The sequence below is a fragment of the Oryzias latipes genome, chromosome 21 (assembly GCF_002234675.1).
Source record: "Oryzias latipes chromosome 21, ASM223467v1".
Lineage (NCBI taxonomy): Eukaryota > Metazoa > Chordata > Actinopteri > Beloniformes > Adrianichthyidae > Oryzias > Oryzias latipes.
Genome location: NC_019879.2, coordinates 26,948,221 through 26,972,731, shown reverse-complemented (window position 1 = coordinate 26,972,731; position 24,511 = coordinate 26,948,221). Strand labels below are relative to the sequence as shown.

At 37.9% G+C, this 24,511-nt stretch overlaps 1 protein-coding gene across 1 annotated transcript in view; it reads right to left on the bottom strand.

The window, feature by feature from the left end:
* The window catches only part of pth2r (parathyroid hormone 2 receptor), an 87,636-nt gene that overhangs the window by 23,680 nt on the left and 39,445 nt on the right, over positions 1-24,511 (bottom strand). Inside the window, exons 6-9 of the mRNA XM_004082021.4 lie at positions 22,939-23,122; positions 18,953-19,106; positions 8,322-8,382; positions 4,540-4,606 (exon numbers count right to left, since the gene is read on the bottom strand). Of these exons, the coding sequence (XP_004082069.2) occupies positions 4,540-4,606; positions 8,322-8,382; positions 18,953-19,106; positions 22,939-23,122 (466 nt within the window). The remainder of the gene's footprint in view (positions 1-4,539; positions 4,607-8,321; positions 8,383-18,952; positions 19,107-22,938; positions 23,123-24,511) is intronic.

Below are 24,511 nucleotides of genomic sequence, written 5' to 3'. Positions count from 1 at the left end.
TTTTATGTCCTAAAAACTATGTTCTAAAAATCAGCAGGTTTTATTTTTAGTTTGGCTGAAACGGCATAATCATAATTGAAAGACCATTGGGAACACTTTTAAAGTATAGCTCAAAAGATGATAGGAGTGGGACTTTATAAATAAACTGAATTGAAAGAAAAGACTTGATTTATTAAAGTGCCAGCTAACAACTGAGATTGTCTCAACGCACAAAAAGCAAAAGAAAAACAAAAAACAGCTTTGATTCTGATGATTGCTATTATCCAATTAAGTCCAGATCTTTAAATAAAGCCATATTCTCTTAATTGGGTGATAACAGCTTAAACATAAGAACAATAAATACCAATACTGAGCAAGCAAAAGGCGACAGTGGAGAGGAAAAACCTTCTGTGGGATGTCAGCTGCTCTGTTTCCTGAAATAATTCCTCTCCTAATCACAAGAGTTTTAGGTTTTCTCTGATACCACTGAAGGAACAGTATCCCTCAGTGGGGGCCTGACTCCACTCATCTAGCCAAAAAATCCTCAGCGTCCCATCTCAACAAGTCCCAAAATTCTTGGTAAACAAGACTCTGGAAGACGGATTTGTGATTTAAAGAACAGAACTTTATCAAAAATTGGTATTAATGCTGAATCTTTTCCTGCCTCTTTGAAATACAACAGACTTATGAGTGAGCAGCCTGCATGGATGTTTGGATTTTAAAGGACCTTAGGATTACTTCGGCACTGTGATCCCACTCTGATCATCTTGTGACCGATTTTCAGAGGATTCCCAGTGGTCATCTGTTTACATGCTCTCCCTCTAGTTTACAGCCCCTCACAACCCCAACCAAACATTACTGGTGAAAACAAAAATGACGAGCAATATTGGAGCCATCCAGTTGTTCCATTTTGAGCCACATGCCAGCTTCCTAATTTTCTTTTAGACTGGTCTTTGTGATTTTGGATGGTTTTTGTCATAGACTTGAAATGTGATTTTCCCAACATTAATCCACAAAACTGCAGGTTAATTATCTTACCGTAATAAATCCAACTGAAGAATTGAGTTCATTCTTTCATCTTACAATTAAAACACGTTATTGATCAACTACATGTAGCATTTAACTGTGTTTTAGCTTCATATTGACTAATGCATTTTGAATCTAAACTTTCATTTTGGCCTCTTGCAGAACTTGTTTTTTAACAGACGTACTTCAAAATTGTTTAACATTTTTCAGATCTGCTCTGATGCCTCAATGAAACACATTCTGTGTTGTTACATCACCGAACGCTCCGAACAAGTAAACGGAATAACTGCAAAAACACCCCATGTCTGCTAAATTCCACATTTTCTTTAAAACTAGAATCCGCCGCAGGCTCTGGCTATGTGTGCTCACAGTGGATTGGTTTAAAGATAAGGCAGCCTCTTAGTTCAAAAGGAGCTGCACTCTGGGAGCCATTCAGTGTTAGTGAATGGTAGCAAAACATTTGCCATGTTTTTTATTTTGTTGTACCAATGAAATACAACCACCCAGACCAGGGGTCTGCAACCTGTGGCTCCGGAGCCACATGAGGCTCCTTTATCCCTCCATTGTGGCTCTTTGGCTTTGAAGAAAAATGCTAATGATTTAAATAAACAATAGCAGTGTTGCCATGGCTGTACAGATTTTTAAAGGTTTAATTTACTGTCAGAATGGTTTATTATTAAAATAAGTTTTAAGCCCATATTCTTACCTTCTGATTGGTCCTATTGCTGTTATGAGGTAAAGTAAATAAGACTGCAATTAAATGTATAGATTTTCTAAAATATATAAAAAAATGAATAAAGTGATGAAGGCGTCATGTTTCACTTCACTTTTTTTGCATGTGTTATTACAATAATTTCGGAAAATCTGATTTGACACAGGGTGTATTTTATTTTTAAAGTAAGTTAAATCTATAAAATATTAAAAAATATTTATATAGGTATAACTGCTTAATAATTATTCACATTTTTTTTAGTATTTATGAATGAGTGGCTTATTGGCCTCAAAAAATAGAAAATGTGTGTTTTCAAAACAATTCCAGTTTAAAACTGTTTCCCACAAAGGTGGAAAAAGATACTGCTCTAAGGTTAGGACAGACTCACTTCCCAAAGTGGAGCTATGCATTCTGCTTACAAACAAGTAAAGGAGTGTCAGTAATGACTGACAGTTTAGCAAAGCGTCTGCAGAAAAGAAAAAATGAATCGAAATCCACAGCTAAACACACTTAAACAACACAACTTCACCTGAGGCCCAAAACTGTTTTAAATAATTGGGTAAAAACCCAAGGCTGTAGACAGCAGAAGTATGACTTTTTGTTTTGTTGCAGATTATCTGGGGTCTCTCTAGCTGGGAAGGTTTGAGGCACAGCCTAAAGCAGCCACTACTATCATATCAAGGGGATCCAGGTGGGCTGGAAGTCTGCTGGAGGATGATGGATGGATGCGAGTTAGCACAACTCTTCATCATGTTTTGACTCTAGGCTCAAAACTCAAAGTCAGATCCTGGAAGGGGTTTGCCTATCTATAACGTAATGTGAAATAGGTTTGTTTTTGTATACACACTATTTGCTGAAGAACACAAACCCAAAGGGAAAGGGAAGGGCTGAGGGAGGAAACTAAACTCTGCCTGAATTCTTCCCTTTTTACTGTCAAATCAATCTGCCAGAGCCGACAGCAGACAGTCCTCTGATGCTTTTACTACAGATTCTGACTGACCAGAACTAGTAGACATAATGTTCTGTCTAACTAGTCCACCTATTAGCTTTATTACCCTTAACCGTGTTTTTTTTATTAACTTAAATTCATTAGGCAGTTTTTTTGTCTTTTTTTCTTCTAGTCAATATTTTTACTACTGCCAATGTTTAAACCACAAACAGCGGAGCTGTCTCTGCCAAAGTAAAATGATGCGAATTCTTTGAGCTACCATCAAGCTACATTCACATCGCCCTCAGCAACACGCTTTCAAGCTAACCCCTTCCAAATGCATTTTTCCTTCGTCGGCGGTCAAAACTCTCGCGTTTAAGCCTATCTGCGCACACTTTTAAGACATTTTTGAGCTCTACATACAAAACGTGTGGCCATTGAATGTACGTTAAAAGTTTAACTTAACCAATAAGGGACTTGGATTTGGTAGTGACAGATGGATGCCGTTTCTTTTAATTCAGTAATGGGTCAACTGTTTGAAAATTGATCATGGATGATAAATGTTAGTTGTGGTGTGTGCCCGTCTGGACATATGTACCAGCAAGTTTTTTTAATACATTTTATACATTTATCCATGGATTCTTGAGGTTTGGACCGCTTCAACATTTTGCTGCAAGCATCTTTCAGCTGTGGGTGGCGGACATGTGTTAGTAAACAGTATAAGATGAAGAAGACCCTCCCTATTTGTCCAGTTTGAACACCATAGGCTTAATGCGCATTCAAGAATGCATGTGCAGCATTCCTGTTAGTGTTATGGAACACTTCAAGAAGTTATCCATAACGCCTCAAAGTCACTTTTCTCTGTGACACAATCACACACTTTGTGTTGCAAATCCCCCAAAAGTTGTTTTTCTTTGCTCCAGCATCCGTTGGAATTACAGTAATTGAGTAAACATTTGAAAGGTTAAAGTAGTCCAAAGAACCCTTTAACACTGGAGCTCATAGGCTCCAGTGTTAAAGGGTTAATGACCCGAGGAAAGTCAGTATGTAAATCCTTATTGTTAACCTAACAAAGACAGGATCACTTTAACCTTGGTGCGTAAATAACATGAAAACTGAAAAGTATTTTTTTAAACTGCAGCACTTCAAAAACAAAAAGGTTTTTAATAGCTTTTCTTTCTTAAACAATGACCACACTATTTGTATTGTTGGCACATTTATAAATGAATGAGAGAAGCGTTTTTCTATTGAACAAATATTGGGTTTTCTGCTTTGCTGTGTTTGCATTCTGAGCTGCGTGTTTATCAGTCTCTGTCAGAATTGTTTCCCTCAGGATTTCAGCAGGAGGAACCGCTTTAGAAAAGCATATCTTGTTATCTTGTTAACTCCATTTATTGTGAGGGAATCATTTGTTATTACAACAATGAAAGCTGCCGTGACACACAGAACTCTGAAATTAAAGACATCTCCTTTGGTAAGCTGTGTTGGAAATCTGTTTACTTTGGATCTATTGAGAAAATATTAGGTATGATTAAAGGTGCAGGAGTTGAGCACAGCGGAAAGAGTGTTGCTTTTATGTCCACAGACAGAAAAATGCGAGAGGATTCCCTCTGGTTTTCTTTATTTTTCTTTGTTTTTTATTTAAATTTGGATTTCTATAAATAAAGTAGTTGATAAATAAGATAGTTTTTTTTTAGTTCTCACACTATAAAGCCAGAGTTTTCTTCCAAAGGGTTACTTCTTCATAAAACGAGACAAACAGAAATTTACCTTCTGTCTTTGTTTTTCTTTCCATCAACAATCAATCAATAATCAATAAAAACCTAAATTCAGTTGATAGCTTTTTTGGTGTTTTTTTGCACACAAAAAAAAAATCATTATGTTATACACTCACCCCAATTGCTGTCAAGATGGGAACCTGGTAGATCCACTTAACATTACCGGCGCTCAACTCCCAGCACCTGCAGAAGATGCAAATACAAAACATAAGTAGGTTGTAAATGGAAGCCCTCTACGCAATTCTTTTCACATGGTTTAGAATGCAAAAGTGTGCCTAAAACCCCTGTCCAGTCAGGAAATGTGGGTCAGGATGAAAGCTGGCAGTGGTGGTGTGAGGCATTCACTCAGCTATAAGTGGAAATGTGGGGCAGCAGTGGAGGATCGTTTTTAAGGCCAACATGTGACACAAATTGCTTCAGTGAGTGTAAGCTTTAGTTTCAGGTGAAAAATATTTGTCGTGCTGTTTTTTTCTCTCAGTTTTGTTCATTTTCTGGTTAGAAACAGCTGTTCCTGGTGTTGGGTTGGTGCTTCGTGGAGGGATCTCAGCTCCCGGATTCTTTCATCGTTTGATATCATGGTCCACTTCTCCCTTCATAGTAACCCTTTGTTTGGTTCCTGTGGTTGTAAATCTGCATGCTTTGTACTTTGTGCTTGTATTCTTTTGAGCTGAAAACCCCTCTGCTGCCATGCCAGACTATGGAGACACTTATTTCTCGCATGGAGATGCTTTATATTCCCTTTGATCAAAAAGAGCAATTTTGTGGGCTGTGTGGCTCACAAAAGAAAGCAGAAGTCACACATGTTGTTTTCATACATGTTACTTTTTTGAAGAAATTCTTAAAGTCCCACTCCAATCATCTTTTATTCTATTGTAAAAGCAATCCCAGTAGTCTTTTAGTTTAGATGATGCCATTTTAAGGCCAAATTAAAGAAGCTGTCGTTTTCTAGCACATAGTTTTAGCAGAGCGGCAGGAGTTAATCCGAAATTCGACTGAGTTGTGGGACGGAGTAAGCCTGTCCTGACTTCCAATCATGCCTTTGTTTACACTCTCTATATCGCACTCTCTATATCGCAATATCAGAGCTATCCAACCGTACAGTTTTGAACAAGATTCCACCTCAGATGAGGAAAACAAAGACGTACACTATATTACTATATTACCAAATGTATTCGCTAACCTGTCTTGACTCACATATAAACTTAAGTGCCATCCCATTCCTAATCTATAGAGTCCAATATGACGTCGGTCCACCTTCTATTAGAGCTTAAAATTTTCAGGGAAGGCTGTCCACAAGGTTGAGGAGTGTGTTTTTTAAGAATTTGTTTTATTGGTGGAGAATGCCTGGCTCTCCGTCTCCGCTCTAATTCATCCCAAAGGTGTTTTATCAGGGTCAGGACTTTGTGCAGTCCACTCCAGTTCATCCACACCAGACTCTGTGTCCAGGTCTTCATGGACCTCGCTTTGTGCTCTGGTGCACAGTCATGTTGGAGGAGGAAAGGGGCCGCTCCAAACTGTTTCCACAGGGTTGGAGCATGGAATTGTCCAGAATGTTTTGGTATCCTGAAGCATATAGAGTTCCTGTCACTGGATCTAAGGGGAAATATGATGAAAAACAACCCCACACCATCATTTCTTCTCCACCAAATGTGACTCTCAGCACAATTCAGTCCAAAATGTACCGGTCTCCTGGCAACCTTCAAACCCAGACTCTTCCATCAGATCACAAGATGGAAAAGCGTAATTCATCACTCCAGAGAAGGCGTCTCCCCTGCTCTAGATTCCAGTGGCGGCGTCCTTTACTCCACTGCATCCGACGCTTTGCATTGCACTTGGTGATGTGTGGCTTGGATGCAGCTGCTCGGCCATAGAAACCCATTCCATGAAGCTCTCTGCGTGCTGGACTTGGGCTAATCTGAAGGTCACATAAAGTTTGGAGCTCTGTAGCCATTGAGTGTGCACAAAGACGGTGACCTCTTTGCACAATGCGCTTTAGCATCCGCTGACCCCTTTCCGTCAGTTTACGTGGTCTACCACTTCATGGCTGAGTTGCTGTTGTTCCCAGACTCTTGCATTCTGCTCTGATAGAGCTGAAAGTTGACTGTGGAATATTGAGGAGCGAGGAAATTTCACCACTGGAATTGTTGCACAGGTAGCATTCAGTCTGCATGCCTGAGTGCTTGATTTTATACACCTGTGGCCAGGCCAAGTGAGTAGGACACCTGATTCTAATCATATAGTTGGGTGAGCGAATGCCTTTGGAAATAGACTGTATCTGTCGGAACAGAGCCGAGCAGGAAGCTTGTGGCCTCCCAGCACCAGCAGCTATGTCACAAGCAGCATTTAATACTAAGAAATGCAATTTTTATCATCAGAAAATTTTCACAATACCATGTTAAATTACCCAAAAACACTTTTTCTTGGAGTGGATCTTTAAATTTTCAGGCTTCATCAGATTTTGCCTCTCTTTGTAGACTATTGGCAGATGAGATGTTTGTTCTATAATTCCATATTTACTTTTGATCATTTCCATTAATGCTGCATCAATTTTTAATCATTCTAAATTGCAGTGTCAGGATTTTTTTGTATTATCTAAAGTTCCCTGCGGTTAATCTGCAGCAGCCGTATTTTGTGTTGCTCTCCATGTCCTTAACAAATGGTCATATTTCCATACAGAAAAAAAATGGTCAGTAAAACTGGTGTCTTCTAAAAATAAGCATAAACGTAAATCCAACTTGACTTTGCTAGCTTGAGGGTTTGAATTTAGTTGGTTGGCTCGGCCGCTTAAAGAAAATAACGGATGAATTTTTGACACGTGACTGAGCGACTTGACATGCATCAAGAAAGAGTTGGATGTGGTGGGGAGAATCCAACAGTTTTCCAAACTAAAACTTCCTTCACAATAAGATCATAGGAGAAACAAAAAAGATGTGGGTTGTGTTTTTTTTTCTACAGCCCGGTTAACTGCCAGTTGACCAATACTTTAACCCTTGTGCTATCTTAGATGACCACCCTTACATTGACGTGTTCTGCCTACCATGACAAAGGTGGATAAAGGTGGAAAGATTTCATGTAATCCATGGACACCAGTGAAGATCACAAATCATTGAAGATAAAAGGTTCAGAGCACTGTCTAGTGGGTCATGATGACCCAACTCCCAATGTTAAAGTGCCTAGGATAGCACAAGGATTACAGAAACATAACCAGAAGCATTAGAAAGTGTTGCACAAATAGAGAGGCAGTTTTATATTATTTTCTTTTTATTTATGTGGCAAGATTGCTCAAGATGGCACAGTCTGAGATCTTACACTTGTGCCATGTTAAAACTCCTGCTGAGCCCGATCTGAAATATTTCTGTGACTGCTCTGCTTTCTAATAAGGTAACTGTTATAAACAAAGAAAAAACAATCCCCAATACTGGCTGCTTCTGCTGTGCATTTATCTGTTAATCAATAAAAGCTGCAAACCGCAGCAGCAAAGCAGAAGGTTTCCTCCTTTTTACTGAACAGCAGAAAGGATGCAATTTTCATCAGATGCTTCTCTTCCTTTGCACTTAAAGTTCACTGATTGTGTCTTTTTAGTTTTTATTCCTTGCGCAGAGCGTGAATCCGAAGCTTCCAGCAGTTGGACTGTTTCCTCCTTTTATGTGTAATTGTGTTGCACAGTAAATATTTAATAGTGTAATTGCATGTCAGTGATGACACAAATGTCCGCACAATAAAACCACATTTTGGCATCTCTTTGTTTTTATCACTTTAACTTTCATTTTTTTCAAAAATTGTAAGTTAACCTTGGGACGTTTTTCTGTTAGGAGTCTGATTTGATTTTTACAGTCTTTTATGATGAGTTAAGATTATGACTTTTTAAATATTGTATAAATGTGAATTGCTTTCTTACCTTGCGTCTGCTAGAGTAGCCCTAACAATCGCCCAGATGGCCACAAACACTGCCGGAACGCCTAAAAATTGCACACAACACACAACTGTCATGTTGAAGGTATTTTAGTTAACCTTTTTAACATTTTGCTTTCTAAATATTGCAATATGGAAGCACAAATCCTATTGCATCTCAAGAAAATAGCCTAGACAGAAAAAAACTGGCTGTAGAATTTGCTTCGTTTGCAAAAAAAAAGTCCCTTTTACTTCACTGAGCAGCCCATCGAAGGCACTGCCCGCCTAATAAGGGCTGCGTTCGCGTTACATTGTCATAAATCATCAAAAAAACTACAAGGCAGGGTCACCTTTTCACTGAAACTCAGATAAAAGAATCCACACAGAGCTTTTTGCACTTCTTTGAAACAAAAAAAACCTGAAAAACCTTTTTTTATATATATTTCACAGTGGTAATGTGTAGCCAGCAAACACATATCCAATCTGACACTTTCTTAACAAGTTAAGCTATTTGTTCTGAAGGGCTACTGTGGTAACTATTACATCAGTGTGAAATCCTGCTTTTTTAAGTACTGAAACCTCCGTAGAAGTGGTTATCCATGCAGAGCGTAATACGAGATGACAGTTATCCAAGTTATGGATCATTTCTGAATGAATTGCTTCATATGGATTTTTTCCCCTCAAAGGTCCAATAATAATCTACAATTGGTGTTTATGGATGATTTTGAAAGAAGCATGAAAAGCACAGATATTTGTGTTTGTTCTCAGTAAAGTATCTTAAAGATGGAAGGCCTTTTTGTTACCCGTTATTGGTGCCACATTTATGCGCTGCGTAGGGAATAAGCAGTAGAAGGTAGAATGTCAAAACCCTTTGGTAACGCTTTCTTTTACAGTACAGTACTTACAGTGTACTTAAGTGGTATTTACATGGTATTTATAGTGTAACTACTGGGTACTTTCAGGGTACTTACATGGTACTTTTTATGGAATTTACCGGGTACTTACAGTGTGTTTACATGGTACTTTCTACGGGACTTTACTGGGTACTTACATGGTACTTTTTGTGTCTACTCTGTACTTACATGGTACTTACTGTATATTTATATGGTCCTATTTGGTTCATACCTATGTGGTACATACTGGGTATTTATAATATTCTTACTGGGTATTTACATGTTGTGCAAAGGTGTCTTTTATGGTACTTACCACATGTAAGAACAAGGTAAGTACAAATAAAGTACCTTGACCTTTAGGTCTGCACTCGCTGCATGTTTCATGGTATTTACCATCAATTTACCACAGAAACTACCCCTTAAGTACGCTGAAACTGTAACTGTAAAAGAAAGTCAGCCCTATTTCCACTCAACTACATGGTACTTTCATTACTAAATACCGGGTATGTTCACTTGAATAGTACTTGGTACTTACCCCTTAAGTACACTGAAACTGTAACTGTAAAAGAAAATCAGCCCTATTTCCACTCAACTACATGGTACTTTCATTACTAAATACCGGGTATGTTCACTTGAATAGTACTTGGTACTTACCCGTTAAGTACAATGAAACTGTAACTGTAAAAGAAAGTCAGCCCTATTTCCACTCTATTACATGGTACTTTCAGTAGTAAATGCTGGGTATGTACACGTATTACCTTCCCGTACAGTGTACATGAACACACTTGGTCTTCTGACCTCACCACATGAGACAATGCTAACCTGTTGGTAAGGGTAAAGTAACTACATTGTAAAAAAAATATACTGGCCTGATTACTTCTTGTAACATGAGGCAAGTTTAAAGAGAAACAAGACAGCAGTGAAAACAACAATCTTTAATATGATACATGTCTGCAGCATACAAAGTGTCATCACCATGAAATAGGTTTTAAGTACAAAACAGTACAAAGGAGCATTCCAAAAAACACATTATTGGCCTGAGGGTCGTGCTTTTTGTCCATCAAAATTCTTTCAGCAGAGTTTGGTAACGGTGCAGGACTTCTTCAGGGTTTGTAACTGCAAGAAAATTCACAATATGAGCTCAAGTGAACATAAAAAGCATAACGACTTTGATGAAGTACAAAATATATTTTATTTATTTAATCATTTCTGTAATGAGTTTGATAAATCTCTATGAATTGTTTTATCGCTTTGACTGTAATGCTTGAAATTAATCAAGTACTATCCTCATTTAAAAACATGATAATAAATTATTCAAAACTTAACTTTTTAAAAATATTGTTCTAAAAATGAACTTGTTTTAATATATATTATATAATGTCAGGAAAATATGTAAAACAACAAGGCTAAATATTTACTTTTAATACTAAAAACCCCCCGAGTGTGTGTTTTTGTTAAGTAGGTCGGGGCAAGTAAAGTTGCAAATTCCCAGCGCACTTGAATGCAGCACAACTACCCCCAAAGTGAACGTGCAGATTAATCCGGAGAGCCTCGAGGCGCGCGCAACAGTTTGAATTTCTCTTCATCTGGCAGGTAAGCCAGTGTTTTTGTTTTTTTTAAATATTGGATAAATTACATGCAAATATTTAAATTGATCAAACTTTATAAAGAAGCTAACCTCGTGATTTCAAGCCACTATCTCTGTGTTTGAAACGTGACGTAAGAGCATGTCTACCTTACTGCAATAATTTCAGTTATTTCATGTATACATTTTCAAAGTTTGTAATGAAAATCTACAAACATTGTTTTTACTTACCAGGAGAGTGGCACCTGTAAAACAAGCACGTAGCCTAAATGATAAAGTCTGTTGTTCTGTGCTCGTTTGACTGAGCGCACGTCTTTCTGGGAAAATCAAAGAAAGGCGTTTATTTAAAATAATGATGAAGTACTTCCGTCTTTTTACCGCTTTAGATCACTAATGGTGAAGAAGACATTCCAGACGAATCCGTGAAGTCACAGGAGAGTAAGCTAAAGTAAGTTAAATCCTCCAAGTGGACATATTATTTACATTAATGAAGAGTTTAACTGCCTTTTCCCCATTTTCTTTTCTTTCGCCGTTTTTATTTTATTTTTATTTATTTATTTATTTTCAAATATGATAGAGACAACAATACCACCCAACAGTGAATGTAACTGTTTGAAAATTAAAACATATTTTTGTGAATAACTGTGTTGAATTTGAAATTGCCTATTTATTTCTTTTTTCCTTTTCTTTTACACTGCAATGTTTTTCATGCTAATGCAAATTGTAGGTGCAAATAATATTTATAAAGAAGAAATACACACAGCAATTGCCAATTAAAACATTGCTTTTGCCATTCTTTGTCTAAACAAATTAGATTTTTTTATGGCAATTTTGATTTTTTTTCTTTGATTTCTTTTTTGTTGTTCTTGTTTATGTAACTAAAATATAAAGTTGTGAATAATTTATTGTCATGTTCATAAATGAGGATAATTGATTAATTTCAAGCATTACAGTCAAAGCGATAAAGAATTCACAGAAATTTATCAAACTCATTACAGAAACGATTAAATAAATAAAATATATTTTGTACTTCATCAAAGTCGTTATGCTTTTTATGTTCACTTGAGCTCATATTGTGAATTTTCTTGCAGTTACAAACCCTGAAGAAGTCCTGCACCGTTACCAAACTCTGCTGAAGGAATTTTGATGGACAAAAAGCACGACCCTCAGGCCAATAATGTGTTTTTTGGAATGCTCCTTTGTACTGTTTTGTACTTAAAACATATTTCATGGTGATGACACTTTGTATGCTGCAGACATGTATCATATTAAAGATTGTTGTTTTCACTGCTGTCTTGTTTCTCTTTAAACTTGCCTCATGTTACAAGAAGTAATCAGGCCAGTATATTTTTTTTACAATGTAGTTACTTTACCCTTACCAACAGGTTAGCATTGTCTCATGTGGTGAGGTCAGAAGACCAAGTGTGTATGTACACTGTACGGGATGGTAATACGTGTACATACCCAGCATTTACTATTGAAAGTACCATGTAATAGAGTGGAAATAGGGCTGACTTTCTTTTACAGTTACAGTTTCATTGTACTTAACGGGTAAGTACCAAGTACTATTCAAGTGAACATACCCGGTATTTAGTAATGAAAGTACCATGTAGTTGAGTGGAAATAGGGCTGATTTTCTTTTACAGTTACAGTTTCAGTGTACTTAAGGGGTAAGTACCAAGTACTATTCAAGTGAACATACCCGGTATTTAGTAATGAAAGTACCATGTAGTTGAGTGGAAATAGGGCTGACTTTCTTTTACAGTTACAGTTTCAGCGTACTTAAGGGGTAGTTTCTGTGGTAAATTGATGGTAAATACCATGAAACGTGCAGCGAGTGCAGACCTAAAGGTCAAGGTACTTTATTTGTACTTACCTTGTTCTTACATGTGGTAAGTACCATAAAAGACACCTTTGCACAACATGTAAATACCCAGTAAGAATATTATAAATACCCAGTATGTACCACATAGGTACCAAATAGGACCATATAAATATACAGTAAGTACCATGTAAGTACAGAGTAGACACAAAAAGTACCATGTAAGTACCCAGTAAAGTCCCATAGAAAGTACCATGTAAACACACTGTAAGTACCCAGTAAATTCCATAAAAAGTACCATGTAAGTACCCTGAAAGTACCCAGTAGTTACACTATAAGTACCATGTAAATACCACTTAAGTACACTGTAAGTACTGTACTGTAAAAGAAAGCGTTACCAACCCTTTTTTGTCTCATTGACTCTTGCTTGGTGTTGGTGCATCTGGACCCGATCTGTGCCGTAAATGTGCAAATTATTTCTTGTTCTCTATCATTCAATGGCAGTTTACCGGCACCCCCAGTGTACAAGGATACTTACCTATACTATATTGACTCAGTTTACACAAACACGTTATTAACAGTTAATTTGGCTGCAAAAGCAGCTGCAGTAGCCCGAGGGCATCTCCTCAGAGTAAAATGCCCTCAGTTCTCCCCTTCTCCCATTGCCAACATATGAAAAATAGAAAAGGATCAAGCAGAGAGAAAGACTTCAAGCTGTGTGGTTTTCATTCTATCACATATTGTTGAGATTTTCATTGTAACAACAATATACAATCATGGTGTTGCATTTAGGAGGCCTTGTATTTTACGGAGCTGTAATTCTTTGTTGTTGATGAAAAAAAAAAATTGTGTGAACACAGAGTTATCCGTTGTTTCAATGGTTCGGGCAATCGTAAAGGAGGCAGAACTTTTGGGAAAGTTACCAGAAGTTTTAAATTATAATTTTCTATTAATAAATTACAAGTTTTACAATCTCTGAACAACAAACATACAAAAAATGTACAAAATAGGGGAGCAAATTTCATTAAATGTACTTAACTGTCGCAATGTTGGTATCAAAGAGGATATGATGTAACGGTGGTACATGTGGGGACCAATTAGGGAGCCCGACAATGGTCTTTGACATTTTGTAAATCTTTAACCATTCACGTGATTAAGACGAATCAGCTGATCCTGTCTTGGAAAAGCGGCTTTGCTCCAATATGCAACACATTAGGGATTTAAAGTGTTGTATAACGGAGCAAAGCCGCTTTTCCATATGATAAGATCAGCTTATTTACTTGGGTTGCGTAAGAATTTCATTTCTAAAAAGTGTTGCATATCAGCACAAAGCTGCTTTTCCCCTCTTCAGAATCCACTGCTATCAGAGCTAAAGCTATTGCTTTTAAAGGGTTTCATCGGTTTGAGTGGGACTGGATTCAAGCCCCACGTATCCTCCAAGTGGGTCACTCACATTCCTGCATTTGGAGGGTCTTAATAAGGGGAACAAGGAAGTGCTACCAGAGTGAAAAGCCCATCCTCTTGTAATCCCTCCTCACCCCATCAAGCACATTTGAAGAAACTAGACATGATTGTTTAAACTGGAGTAATGTCTGGAAGACCATGTCTGGAAGAATTGACAAAGCCTCTTGGATAAGAGGTGAAATATCTTCTAACTTTAAACACTAAGTCCAGATGACAGCCCTCAAACCTACTACTATGTCTGGAAGACCAGCTAACAGCCAGGACCCTGCCATGCTGGGCAAACCCTGCTGTAGCTCACTCCAGTAGTTTTCACAGTTCAGCCAGCATGGTTTTGTTGGTCCCTCCTGCAAGGGGCATCACTTTAACCCTTTAGCAACAGCAAAATAACGCACAATCTTTGAACTTGCCGCTATTCTCCACATCAGAACCCATTATTTGGCAAAGCTAATTTACGTTTTTTTTTTATTGGAACAAAGACGGTTTTCTCCACTTCAGAATCATCAGAATTATGTTAATTGCATAAACGGTTAAAGAGTTCAAAAACTACAGTGTTAAAGTTGATCCAACAAGTGTGTAGAAGCCTTAATGCCAGAGATGACCACTTTGCATACAGTTTTTTAAGTATTTCTTTCCCGCAGTAGGGGGAGCCAGGGGTTTTCTCTGTTGTTCACAGGTAGTCACACAGCAGACTCGTGTCAGGCTCAGTTTTGGAATGGAGTCCAACAGTTTTTTGACCTCGCTAAGTTCTTCTTGTTAATTTGCATATTTTCTTTATAATTCGGTCATTATTTAAACTCACTTTGGATTATTGTCCATTTTTCAATCTAAAGAAAAGTAATGAAAGATTTTCTCTTTTTCTGGCTTGTTGGATTTGTGAGGAGAGCTGCCGGAGCGTCAAAACTGAGGCTTTAACACTGGAACCATACGAAGTGTTCGAATGGTTGAGAGGACGACCATCGTCACCAGGGGGGACAATTTAGCCCTCGACTTTGAGACTGATTTTCCTCTCAATTTCTTTATGAATAGATTCAACTTGAAGCTACTACAAGGTCATACAAGAAAAATAAGAACCGAAGATGATAGGTGTGAGATTTGGCGATTTTCATGGACTCAGCTCTCAAAAGTATGTTTCTTACAAATGTTGCACAATTCAAAATAAAAACAGGCTTTTCACCAATATAGAAAAGAAACCTTTTTATAATAATAATGTCCAAACCACTACGCTACGTTAGAATAAAAAAAGATCAAGGCTTCCATCAGGAGAATAATTGACTAGATTTTTAAAATTAAATTAGCAGAACACTTAAATTACTAGCATTGATGTTCATGAGAGAGAAAGTACTTCTGGTTTGTCGGGTACTTTCAGCAGCTGAAGTTGACTGTTCCTCCAGGGGAAGCAGTTTTATCACATTTAGCAAATTTATCAAGGGAAATTTTCATAAACTGATAAGTGCTGCTCCATGTTTAACTAGATATAATATATTCTGTTAAGTAGACGAATTTAATTCAATGTTTTGTCTAATCTGCTTCACAAAAAAAGGTTGACAGTTCTTAAAGCTATGATTTCATTGATGCGAAAAGATGAAGTTATTGAGTTAATAAAAAAAAGGAATTGTAGTGTTTCATCTATTCAAAAATAAATTTTTGTGTCCTTTTTTTCCCCCAAGAAAGTTGAAATAATTCAATTAAAATGTACATTGAAATCGTGCACTCGTCACCTGTAGATTCTGCAGCCAAATGGATTTTTGTCTGATATATTTCTCCACGTCTCTTGTATATTTCATGCTGTCAAGCCAAAAAACATACGGATGATAAAAGAATAGAGTATACATTGTTGGTTATATCTGGATACCGCTTGCAAAGAAAGTCAATATTTGAAAGTGTTGGAAGATTTCATTTTTTTCCTTTGATCAACTTTGTGGCATTGACACAAAAATCTGTACAAGGTTACGCCACGGTTGCACAAACAGCTGACAGACTAATTAGGATCCCCCCATTTTTATATTATTTATCAGTTTAAGATCAATTTCAAGCCAACAATGTAAAAGAAACTTATTAAATTGAATTAAAGAATGAAAAATGTAATCAAATTTTTATGTTTTATGAATTTGAATGTTAACTTTGGAGTCAACTCATCCACTCGCAGTCTTTGTCCTGACGCCGCACCATTATAAGCCACACAGTGTGAGAGTTGACACGATCATAAACCTCCTCTTCTCCCAAACCAGACAGATTCACACAGAATCTGGCGTTTGATGTATGCCTGATAACAGTTTGGATGGTATACAGAACAAGCTTGTCGTTCTTTGACTCCAAAAACAAGCTAGAACCTGGACTGCTTGACAAAAAAACACACTTTTATCTCAATGATTTTTGTGTGAGTTAGATCCAAAACACTCACAGGGGCTTCTCCACAGAGTTGATATTTGACTTTTTTGACAAAATGCAAATGGAGGTGAAACTTCTGAATCCAGATCCACATTACATTTGAAGATAGTTGAATTTGGTGCTCCCAGTAGAAATGCCAATATGTTGCTTTTTTGTGTTTACCCTTTGCCGTAAGGTTTTGGCAAGGTCATCAAATTTTAAATGTACAAATATTTATAAACTTTATCTACCTACCTACCTACCTACCTACCTACCTACCTACCTACCTACCTACCTACCTACCTACCTACCTACCTACCTACCTACCTATCTATCTATATAAATAATAGGATATGTCAGTACTTATGGGAATTGTGGCACTTCAATTTGGTTTATTAGTAATATTTCCTTGTTTCTTGTCATGTTCCGTTTCCAGGCTTTAATTCCTCCTGTCAGTCTCAGCTGGTTTCATTTGCAAATTACTCACAACTGTCTTAATTTAAGTAATTACCCTCAGTGTGTTTAAGTGTGTTGTTTGCAATTTATGCTTGTCAGGTCATCTCTTTTGTCACACACTTGATTTCTTCCTTCCTACTGCAGTTTCTTCATGTTTACATTTGTGTGTCTGGTCTCCTGCCTTTTGAGCCTGACACTTGAGTTCCTGTCATTTGTTTTACGTGATATCAGAGTAGTCCGTTCTTCAATTCATTTTGTTTTTCCTATTTGATCAGGAAATACTGCTTCCAAGTGAGCAACATTTGCAACTATTGGATGTCCATTACAAAATGGACCCATTATGCCGGACGAAACCGTGCCATTTGTGGGCCCCCGTTGGTTGTAGGTCCATAAATAAATGGATGGAACGGACTGGTTAGCCAATGATTGGCTTACATCTTTATGAAATCAATATTTTGTCCAGTGTATTCAATTCGATGCAATTCAATTCAAATGAAATTGTATTTATATAGCCCAATATTACAGAAATAGCCGTCTCAATGGGCTCAGTGTAGTATTTAAGATATGCTGTAAAAGACTTTTGACAGAGAAGTCAAACCTAAACTACATGGTGAGGATTGCCTCTTTATATCTTTAAAGAGACACTTCAAACATTCCTAAAAATAAACTTACTTTTAAGCTTCTTGTCTCCATCTGTCCACTTTCTATCTGTGATTTTTAGATTACAAAAGGGACTTGACAAATCCCTGAAGTGGAGAGGAGGTAAAATACAGTCCTCTAGTATATCTACAAACTGGAACAAAATTGAATGGATTCACCTTCAGTGAAAGGGGCTACGGCTACACTATTGATCCAGTCCTCCTGAAACCATCAACCTCCAACCCTTTGATAAGGATACCAGGCATCTGATCACTGATCAGATCCTCACTCTCTATCAAGGAGGACAATGCTCATGAGGAGCTTGGCACTTCAAGATGGTGATGGCGTTATTTCAAGATATATTACTAACATGTTGGTTTGTATAGCGTTTATGTATATTTTTTCTTACTTCTAGCTGGGAGAAAATCGAACACATATTGTGGAGTTGAACTTCTAAACCCACTTTTACCTAGGGATGGGCACCACTGGGCGCCTGGACGGTACTCAGAATGGTGCTTCAAAAATGAAAAAGCTCTTTTTAAAGAAGGGAGAAAAAAAACTGTGCCTAAGATGCTGTATTTCCATCTTTTTGACAGTCTACACTGCATCTCTGTCACCATGACAACGGTATTTTCCGAGTGTCCTACATGCCACTCTGATCCATCAGGTCCCTGAATTGGAATCCTATTCCAAGTACAGTCAAACTTGCCTTTGGGATTTTGACTGGAGCTCAGCCCACCCTAACAGTCTCATTCATTCTTATGAGCCCGCCCACAATCGCTGAAAGGGTAAAACGATTGCCGAGGATGGCAACGCAGACTCTTCCTGGAAGTGGCTGCCGTCCCCCCACTTTGTGACGTCACAATTTGAGAAACCACTCGTTTTCTTGGATTGGAAGAGGCTGGTGCTCAAAGAGCATGGTTTTAGAAGAATACTGAGTAAATGGATAAAAATACCATTTGGGGGGCATTTTTTGTGAGGAATTAACAATATACACCAAAAACTCAAAAAGTAGATTTTGCATACGTGGTACCAACAAGGCACCATGTTTCGGTATTCATCCCTTCTTTTAGCCAAAGCTTTCTCTCCCGGATATCTAAAGAAAAGCCTTAATAGAATAATAATCCTTTCTAGTACAAGAGGATTTGTGTCTGTATGGGAGCAATTTTAGAAAAGCCAATGTACTTGCATGTCATCCTCTACTAAGCATCCCTTTGTTATTGTCAGAACCTGGAAACATTAACCTCTAAAACCACTGAGTGTGACTCAGTTAAATGGAGTAAGGATGTCCAACTTTACCTTAAGACCCTTTGTTAAGATGAATCACTTTTGTCACTTTCACTTTTTGAAATCATGCAATTTTGTGATGTCTACACTTTTAACTACGTTTTCATGAAGGGCAATCAACTTACCCCATCCAATAAATATGAAGCCCCAGAGGTATTTAGAATCCGACCGAAAGGCCATGAAAATCAGGCTGTGCAGGTAGAGACCTTCTACCAGGATCCAGTAATAGTTGGTGGCAAGAAAATAGATGAAGAGGACCACCGTCATCTTGCAGCCAATCTGTTGACAGAAAAGTTACACCATCACCTTCTGCTGCATGTGGTATTCAGTGGCTCATTTCAACATTGGATTGACTAACATCTTAAATGTGTACTGAAACGCATTCGCTTCACCATAAAAGCTAAAAAAAAAAAACTGACATTTTCTTAAGTGGTTCCCTCTGGAGTCTTGTTTTCAGCTCAGTATGCATCCTTACTTCAAAGCTTCGGATGAGAATGTGAAACTGACCTCTGACATTAAATTGTCTTAAAAAGTGTTTATGTGCTTTATAGTTGGTCTCTGAGATGGATTGGTGAACCAAAGTAGCTTGCATCCACTCTCTTCTTCCCCTTGGCATCTAAAAAAAGTGGATTACCTCTCTGAGAACTTGATGGTTTTTTTTCGTATAGCTCTCTCTACTTTTTTTCCTCCCCGTTTCTTTTCTAACATTAGTGTTTTGTTATTTATGTCAGTGGAAATTGTAAAGGTTTCTATGATTTCTCGACTAGAATTTCTTTTTCATTGTCTTATTTTAGGTCATTTTGTTTTTTCAAAGAAAAGGTTGAACAAGTTTGTACGGCCCACATCCCTGGGGAGGTGGCCAGGCATGTCCCACTGAGTGTAGACCCTGGGGAAGACCCAGGACACGCCAGAGAGACCATGCCTGTCAACTGGCCCGGTAACACCTCAGGTTTCTCCCAGAGGAGCTGGAGGTAGTGACCTGAGAGGAAGAAGTTTGGGCATCTTTGCTCCCAAGACCTGGTACCAGATGAGTGAAAGAAAATAGAAGGACGAAGTTTTACTGAACATAAACCTTGTAAATTTAAAAAGTGACAAACCATTCAAGTGTTACTAAAACTATGAAATAAAATGCTTCAACAGATCAGAGCTGTACAGAAAGTCAATCCTTTAAATCCTAGCTGAGGACTCATAACTATTCATTGGCTTTTGGTGCGAATCCATCAATTTTCCAATCCTCCTGTTTGGGGTCACAGGTTGTTGGAACCCGCCAAGCTTCTGAAAAGCGAAGGCGGCTCACACCCTAGATAATTTGCCACTCCATCGCAGGGCAACAGAGCGCCACAAACACCTCATTTAGAATCACCAATTAACCTAAGACGCATTCCTTTAGACTGTGGGTGGAAAACCTATGCCTGCACGGGACAAACATGCAAACTCCACTCAGAAAGGACCCAGCTGGGTATTGAACCAGGGCCTTTTTGCTGTGAGGTGAGAGTGCTAACCACTACACCACCATCAAACCCAGTTTTACCCTCTGTCTCTCTTGCACATTCCATTTTAATCTTTTGCTTTTTTATTTACAGTGTTCCCTCAGTTATCGTGGGAGTTGCGTTGTAAAAATATGTGGCCGATTATGGACATAAGACTCCTCAAACACTTTTCTGAGATCGACAAACATTTTCATACTTATCTACTCGAGATCAAATATGTATGCAGATTTGGCAAACTGAACGCAGTCTGTACAGGAGACACAGAGGAGATTGCATTGTAAAAATAAAAGCGAAACAGAAAAACCACACATGAACCTCGATTTAGTGAGGTAACGCTGTATTTTAATTTGCCTTTATCATTTTTGTTTAATTTTTCTTACACATTGTTTATTTCGAAAGCACATTTAACACCAGAATGTGTGGTGGGATTTTTTTTTTTAGCTTGTTTTTCTGTTTCATCCTCAAAGATATTCTCACATGATAATAAAAAAGGTTCAAGAGATGCTTTAACCAACAGAATCCATTCAAAAAAATGGAAGGAATGCTTTAGGTAGAAGTTATTTGTGTCAAAGTTAGATGCACCTTAAAGCTGTAAAATCCTGTTGCCTTTTATGCGAGGATAGATCTCTTCAGGGGCCAAAGCACTTCCTTTTTATAATAAAAGAGGGATTTATTTTGGCAGGGATGTTATTTAGTAAGTTTAAAACCCCAAATAAAACTTGTTGAATGGTGCACTTTTATCTCCTGTGGGCTCATCAGACACCACAGATTCACATGTTATCAAATATTTGAAAATGAAATGAGTTGTTAAGCTTCATGCATGAATGAAGGTCACTTTAGCAACATCAGAGAATCACAGTGGATTCCTGTTACTTTTTAATCTGTCATCCACTCATTTCAATCCCATCAGCTTCTGAAAAAGATGTCTGCACAAAAGGTATTTTTTCCAAATCCAAATAAAAGCGATTTGAGTTGGGATGTAACACTCAAAAGAGCACATTTTTGAGTGTTACTTTGTTAAAAAAAAAAAAAATTACTTCCTTTTTATTCAGAAATTTTATATTTATGCCTTCTAAAATGTGATTACCTCTAAAGTGCAGCCAATCAAAGCTGTTCTTGCAGGACATTTGAAGTTGTAATATTTCCATCTGATTGCATTTAAATTGCAGATGGGCAGACCGTCATAAATGATAATAAGGTAGTAACATTATTGTGATTCACTGACAGCTTACAGTAATTAAATTTTAAAAACCCAACAAGCCAAATGACAAAACTCAAGGTTTTAAATCAGATTTGATCAGAATATTTAAAGTTTTATCTCTCATTTGTTCCAGAGTTGACGAAAATTTGGATATTTTGAAAAAGTTCTACCAAAACAAGAACTTTTATCCAACAATCAGCACATGCTGAACTTCCCACAACAGATGCCGAAAGAGAGAAACCTGAAGGCATTCATGAAGAGGAGAGCATTTGTCTTTTCTGTCATCTATTGGAGCAGCAGCATTAGACCCAGTAAATAAAAGAAAAGGAACAAAATAATAAGCACGACAGTCTGTGCGGCTCTTCGACCCCGAGAGCTGCTTACACAAAAGCACTATGCTCTGGAAAATTCTCCACAAGACCAGAATCCAGCTCATTCATTTCAACAGTAATAAAGCAGCACAAGAAAAACACAAAGAAATATGTTCAAAGCATTTCTTTCTATTAGTAAGGACGTTTCTACTAGTTTTATTGAAGTCTGTGCCATCTTGATTTCTTCATAGCTTTCATGGTTGCATGTTCTATCTGCATTCTGAAGGTAGAAAGGCAAATAATAAATCTCTGTCATGTGATGAAACAGGTCAAAACATTCTAAAATCGTATCTGGCAAACAAATGCCTGGACAGTCTTGCAGTATCTGCAGCCCGAAGATTCATTTAATGTTATCAAGGTTTGTGAACCTTTTCACCCTGATCCACATCAAAACAAAGGATTTTTTTTTCCATAAAATACTATTTGTACTCTATTAACATGTAAATGTAAATCCTCTATTTACACGCATCATCACAGAGCATAGATGAAAATATCCTATTCGATTTTATATTTTATATATTTATTTAAAACAAAAACTGCTCTGCAAGAAATGCAGTTGGACAAAATATTAGTGTATAAAACATAAATGTTGTAAGTGTGCTGAATGTCCTTAAGTGTGTGGCTGTGTGACGGACTGGTGACCTGTCCTGGGTGTCCCCCATCTTTCCCAACAGAAGTTGGGATAAGATCCAGGAACCCCTATGGCCCTGAAGGAGATTCAGCGGGTCTGTTACTGATCCTTTATTAGCGATAACACTTATTTATGAAAGAATTTACTTTGCTGCAGCTCACTAGCTTTTTTCTTTGGATTTTTGCTGCTAATGAGAGCATCAATTCTTGAACTCCACAACCTCACAGAGGGATCTCCTGTCAGGCACAGAAGGATTAGAAAGAAAAAAAAGTCCAGCAGCAGATTCAAATAAAACAATGCAGATTTGACAAAAGCAGTCTTAACCTTGAGACATTTTAAATTATTCTCAAATTTAAAGTAGAAGCCAAGGCCCTTCCTGAGGATTCACTTCTGTTATAAACAGAAAGACGATACTTACGTAATGCGACTTATCGACTGAAGCTATGCTGACTGTTTTTAGGTTGTCCAGCAGCGCAGAGTCAAAGTCCTGCAATCCAGCGCTGGAATAGACTACTTTGTCCTTCACGAAGATGCTGACCGCCCGTAGCATGAAGGACACGAACAGGTGCATGTGGATGTAGTTCCTCGTGCAGTGAAGGCGCCTGCAGAGAAAACCTTCAGTTTCAACTCCGTCAAACATTTTTGTCATCTTAAGCTTTCCGTTTTTCACAGATACATCTTAATAGAATTATTAATCAAAATGCAATTAAATGCCAAATGAATGCCTAAAATAATGTAATTTTCCAAAGTGTTCCCAGTGGTCTCTTAATTATGATTATGCCGTTTTTTGCCAAAATGTAAAAAAAAAAAAAAAAAACTGTTGTTTTCTAAGACATCTGCAGGACGGCAGGAGTTCATTAGAAATTCACCTCCAAGTTGTGGGCAGGACTGTTGGTGCAGAGTTAGCCTGTCCCTATTTCCCATCATCCCTCTGTTAACGCATTCTCCTGCTATCTTACACCCAATCACAACTCCAACTTCAGATTACCAGTGCAACAAAAATGGCGAGCAACATCGGCGCTATGTCGCCGTACAGTTTTAAGCCAGATGACGAGGAAAACCTAGACATACATGGATCTAGTTGTCTATAAGTGGATGTATTGGACTAAAGGAGCAGGGAGCGGAATACCACCGACTCATTGGTGGTAGAGTGTCCGTCCCAGAGACTGGAAGGGCGTGAGTTCAAATCCAGAACAAGTCATATCAAAGACTCTAAAATTGGGACCCAATGCCTCCCTGCTTGGTCCTCAGCATTGAGGGGTTTAATTGGGGGGGTTCGCTGCTGTTTCTGCAGCTCGCTGCTACCCCAGGAGATGGGTCAAAAACGGAGAGCAAACTTCGCAGACCTCAGTGCGTGACAGATAATGGAACTTTAACTTCACAACAGTTTTTTCAAAGAAATACAATTTTAGGCTTAATTTTCTTCATATATGTCCTCCATCATCATTAATGCTACATGAACATGTAGAAAACACCAAAAATACAATTTTAGGCTTAATTTTCTTCATATATGTCCTCCATCATCATTAATGCTACATGAACATGTAGAAAACACCAAAAATACAATTTTAGGCTTAATTTTCTTCATATATGTCCTCCATCATCATTAATGCTACATGAACATGTTGAAAACACCAAAAATACAATTTTCATCAGAGTGGTTCTCTGAAATGTAAAACTTTTGATTTTGGGGGTTATGTTTTCTCCACAATTCTGGGCAGCCGTTAAGGCTGTGCTGTAGTGTGCAAGTGCAGGTCCACAGACGGTGAATGGAAATCACAGAGATGATACCTCTGTGGTCAGCTGAGAGAAACGGTTGACGCAGCAGAAGCCGCAGCGGAAAAGCTCGGGCTTAATGAGCACCAGCACACCGAGAGGTGGCCCCGCAGATTTTACAGCACCCAGTAAACAAGTCGGTAAAAGCCTGTCAAGAGATTCCAAGCCACACTTATGAGCAGTGTGCAAGTCGCTGACACAGTCTCTCCCCTCGC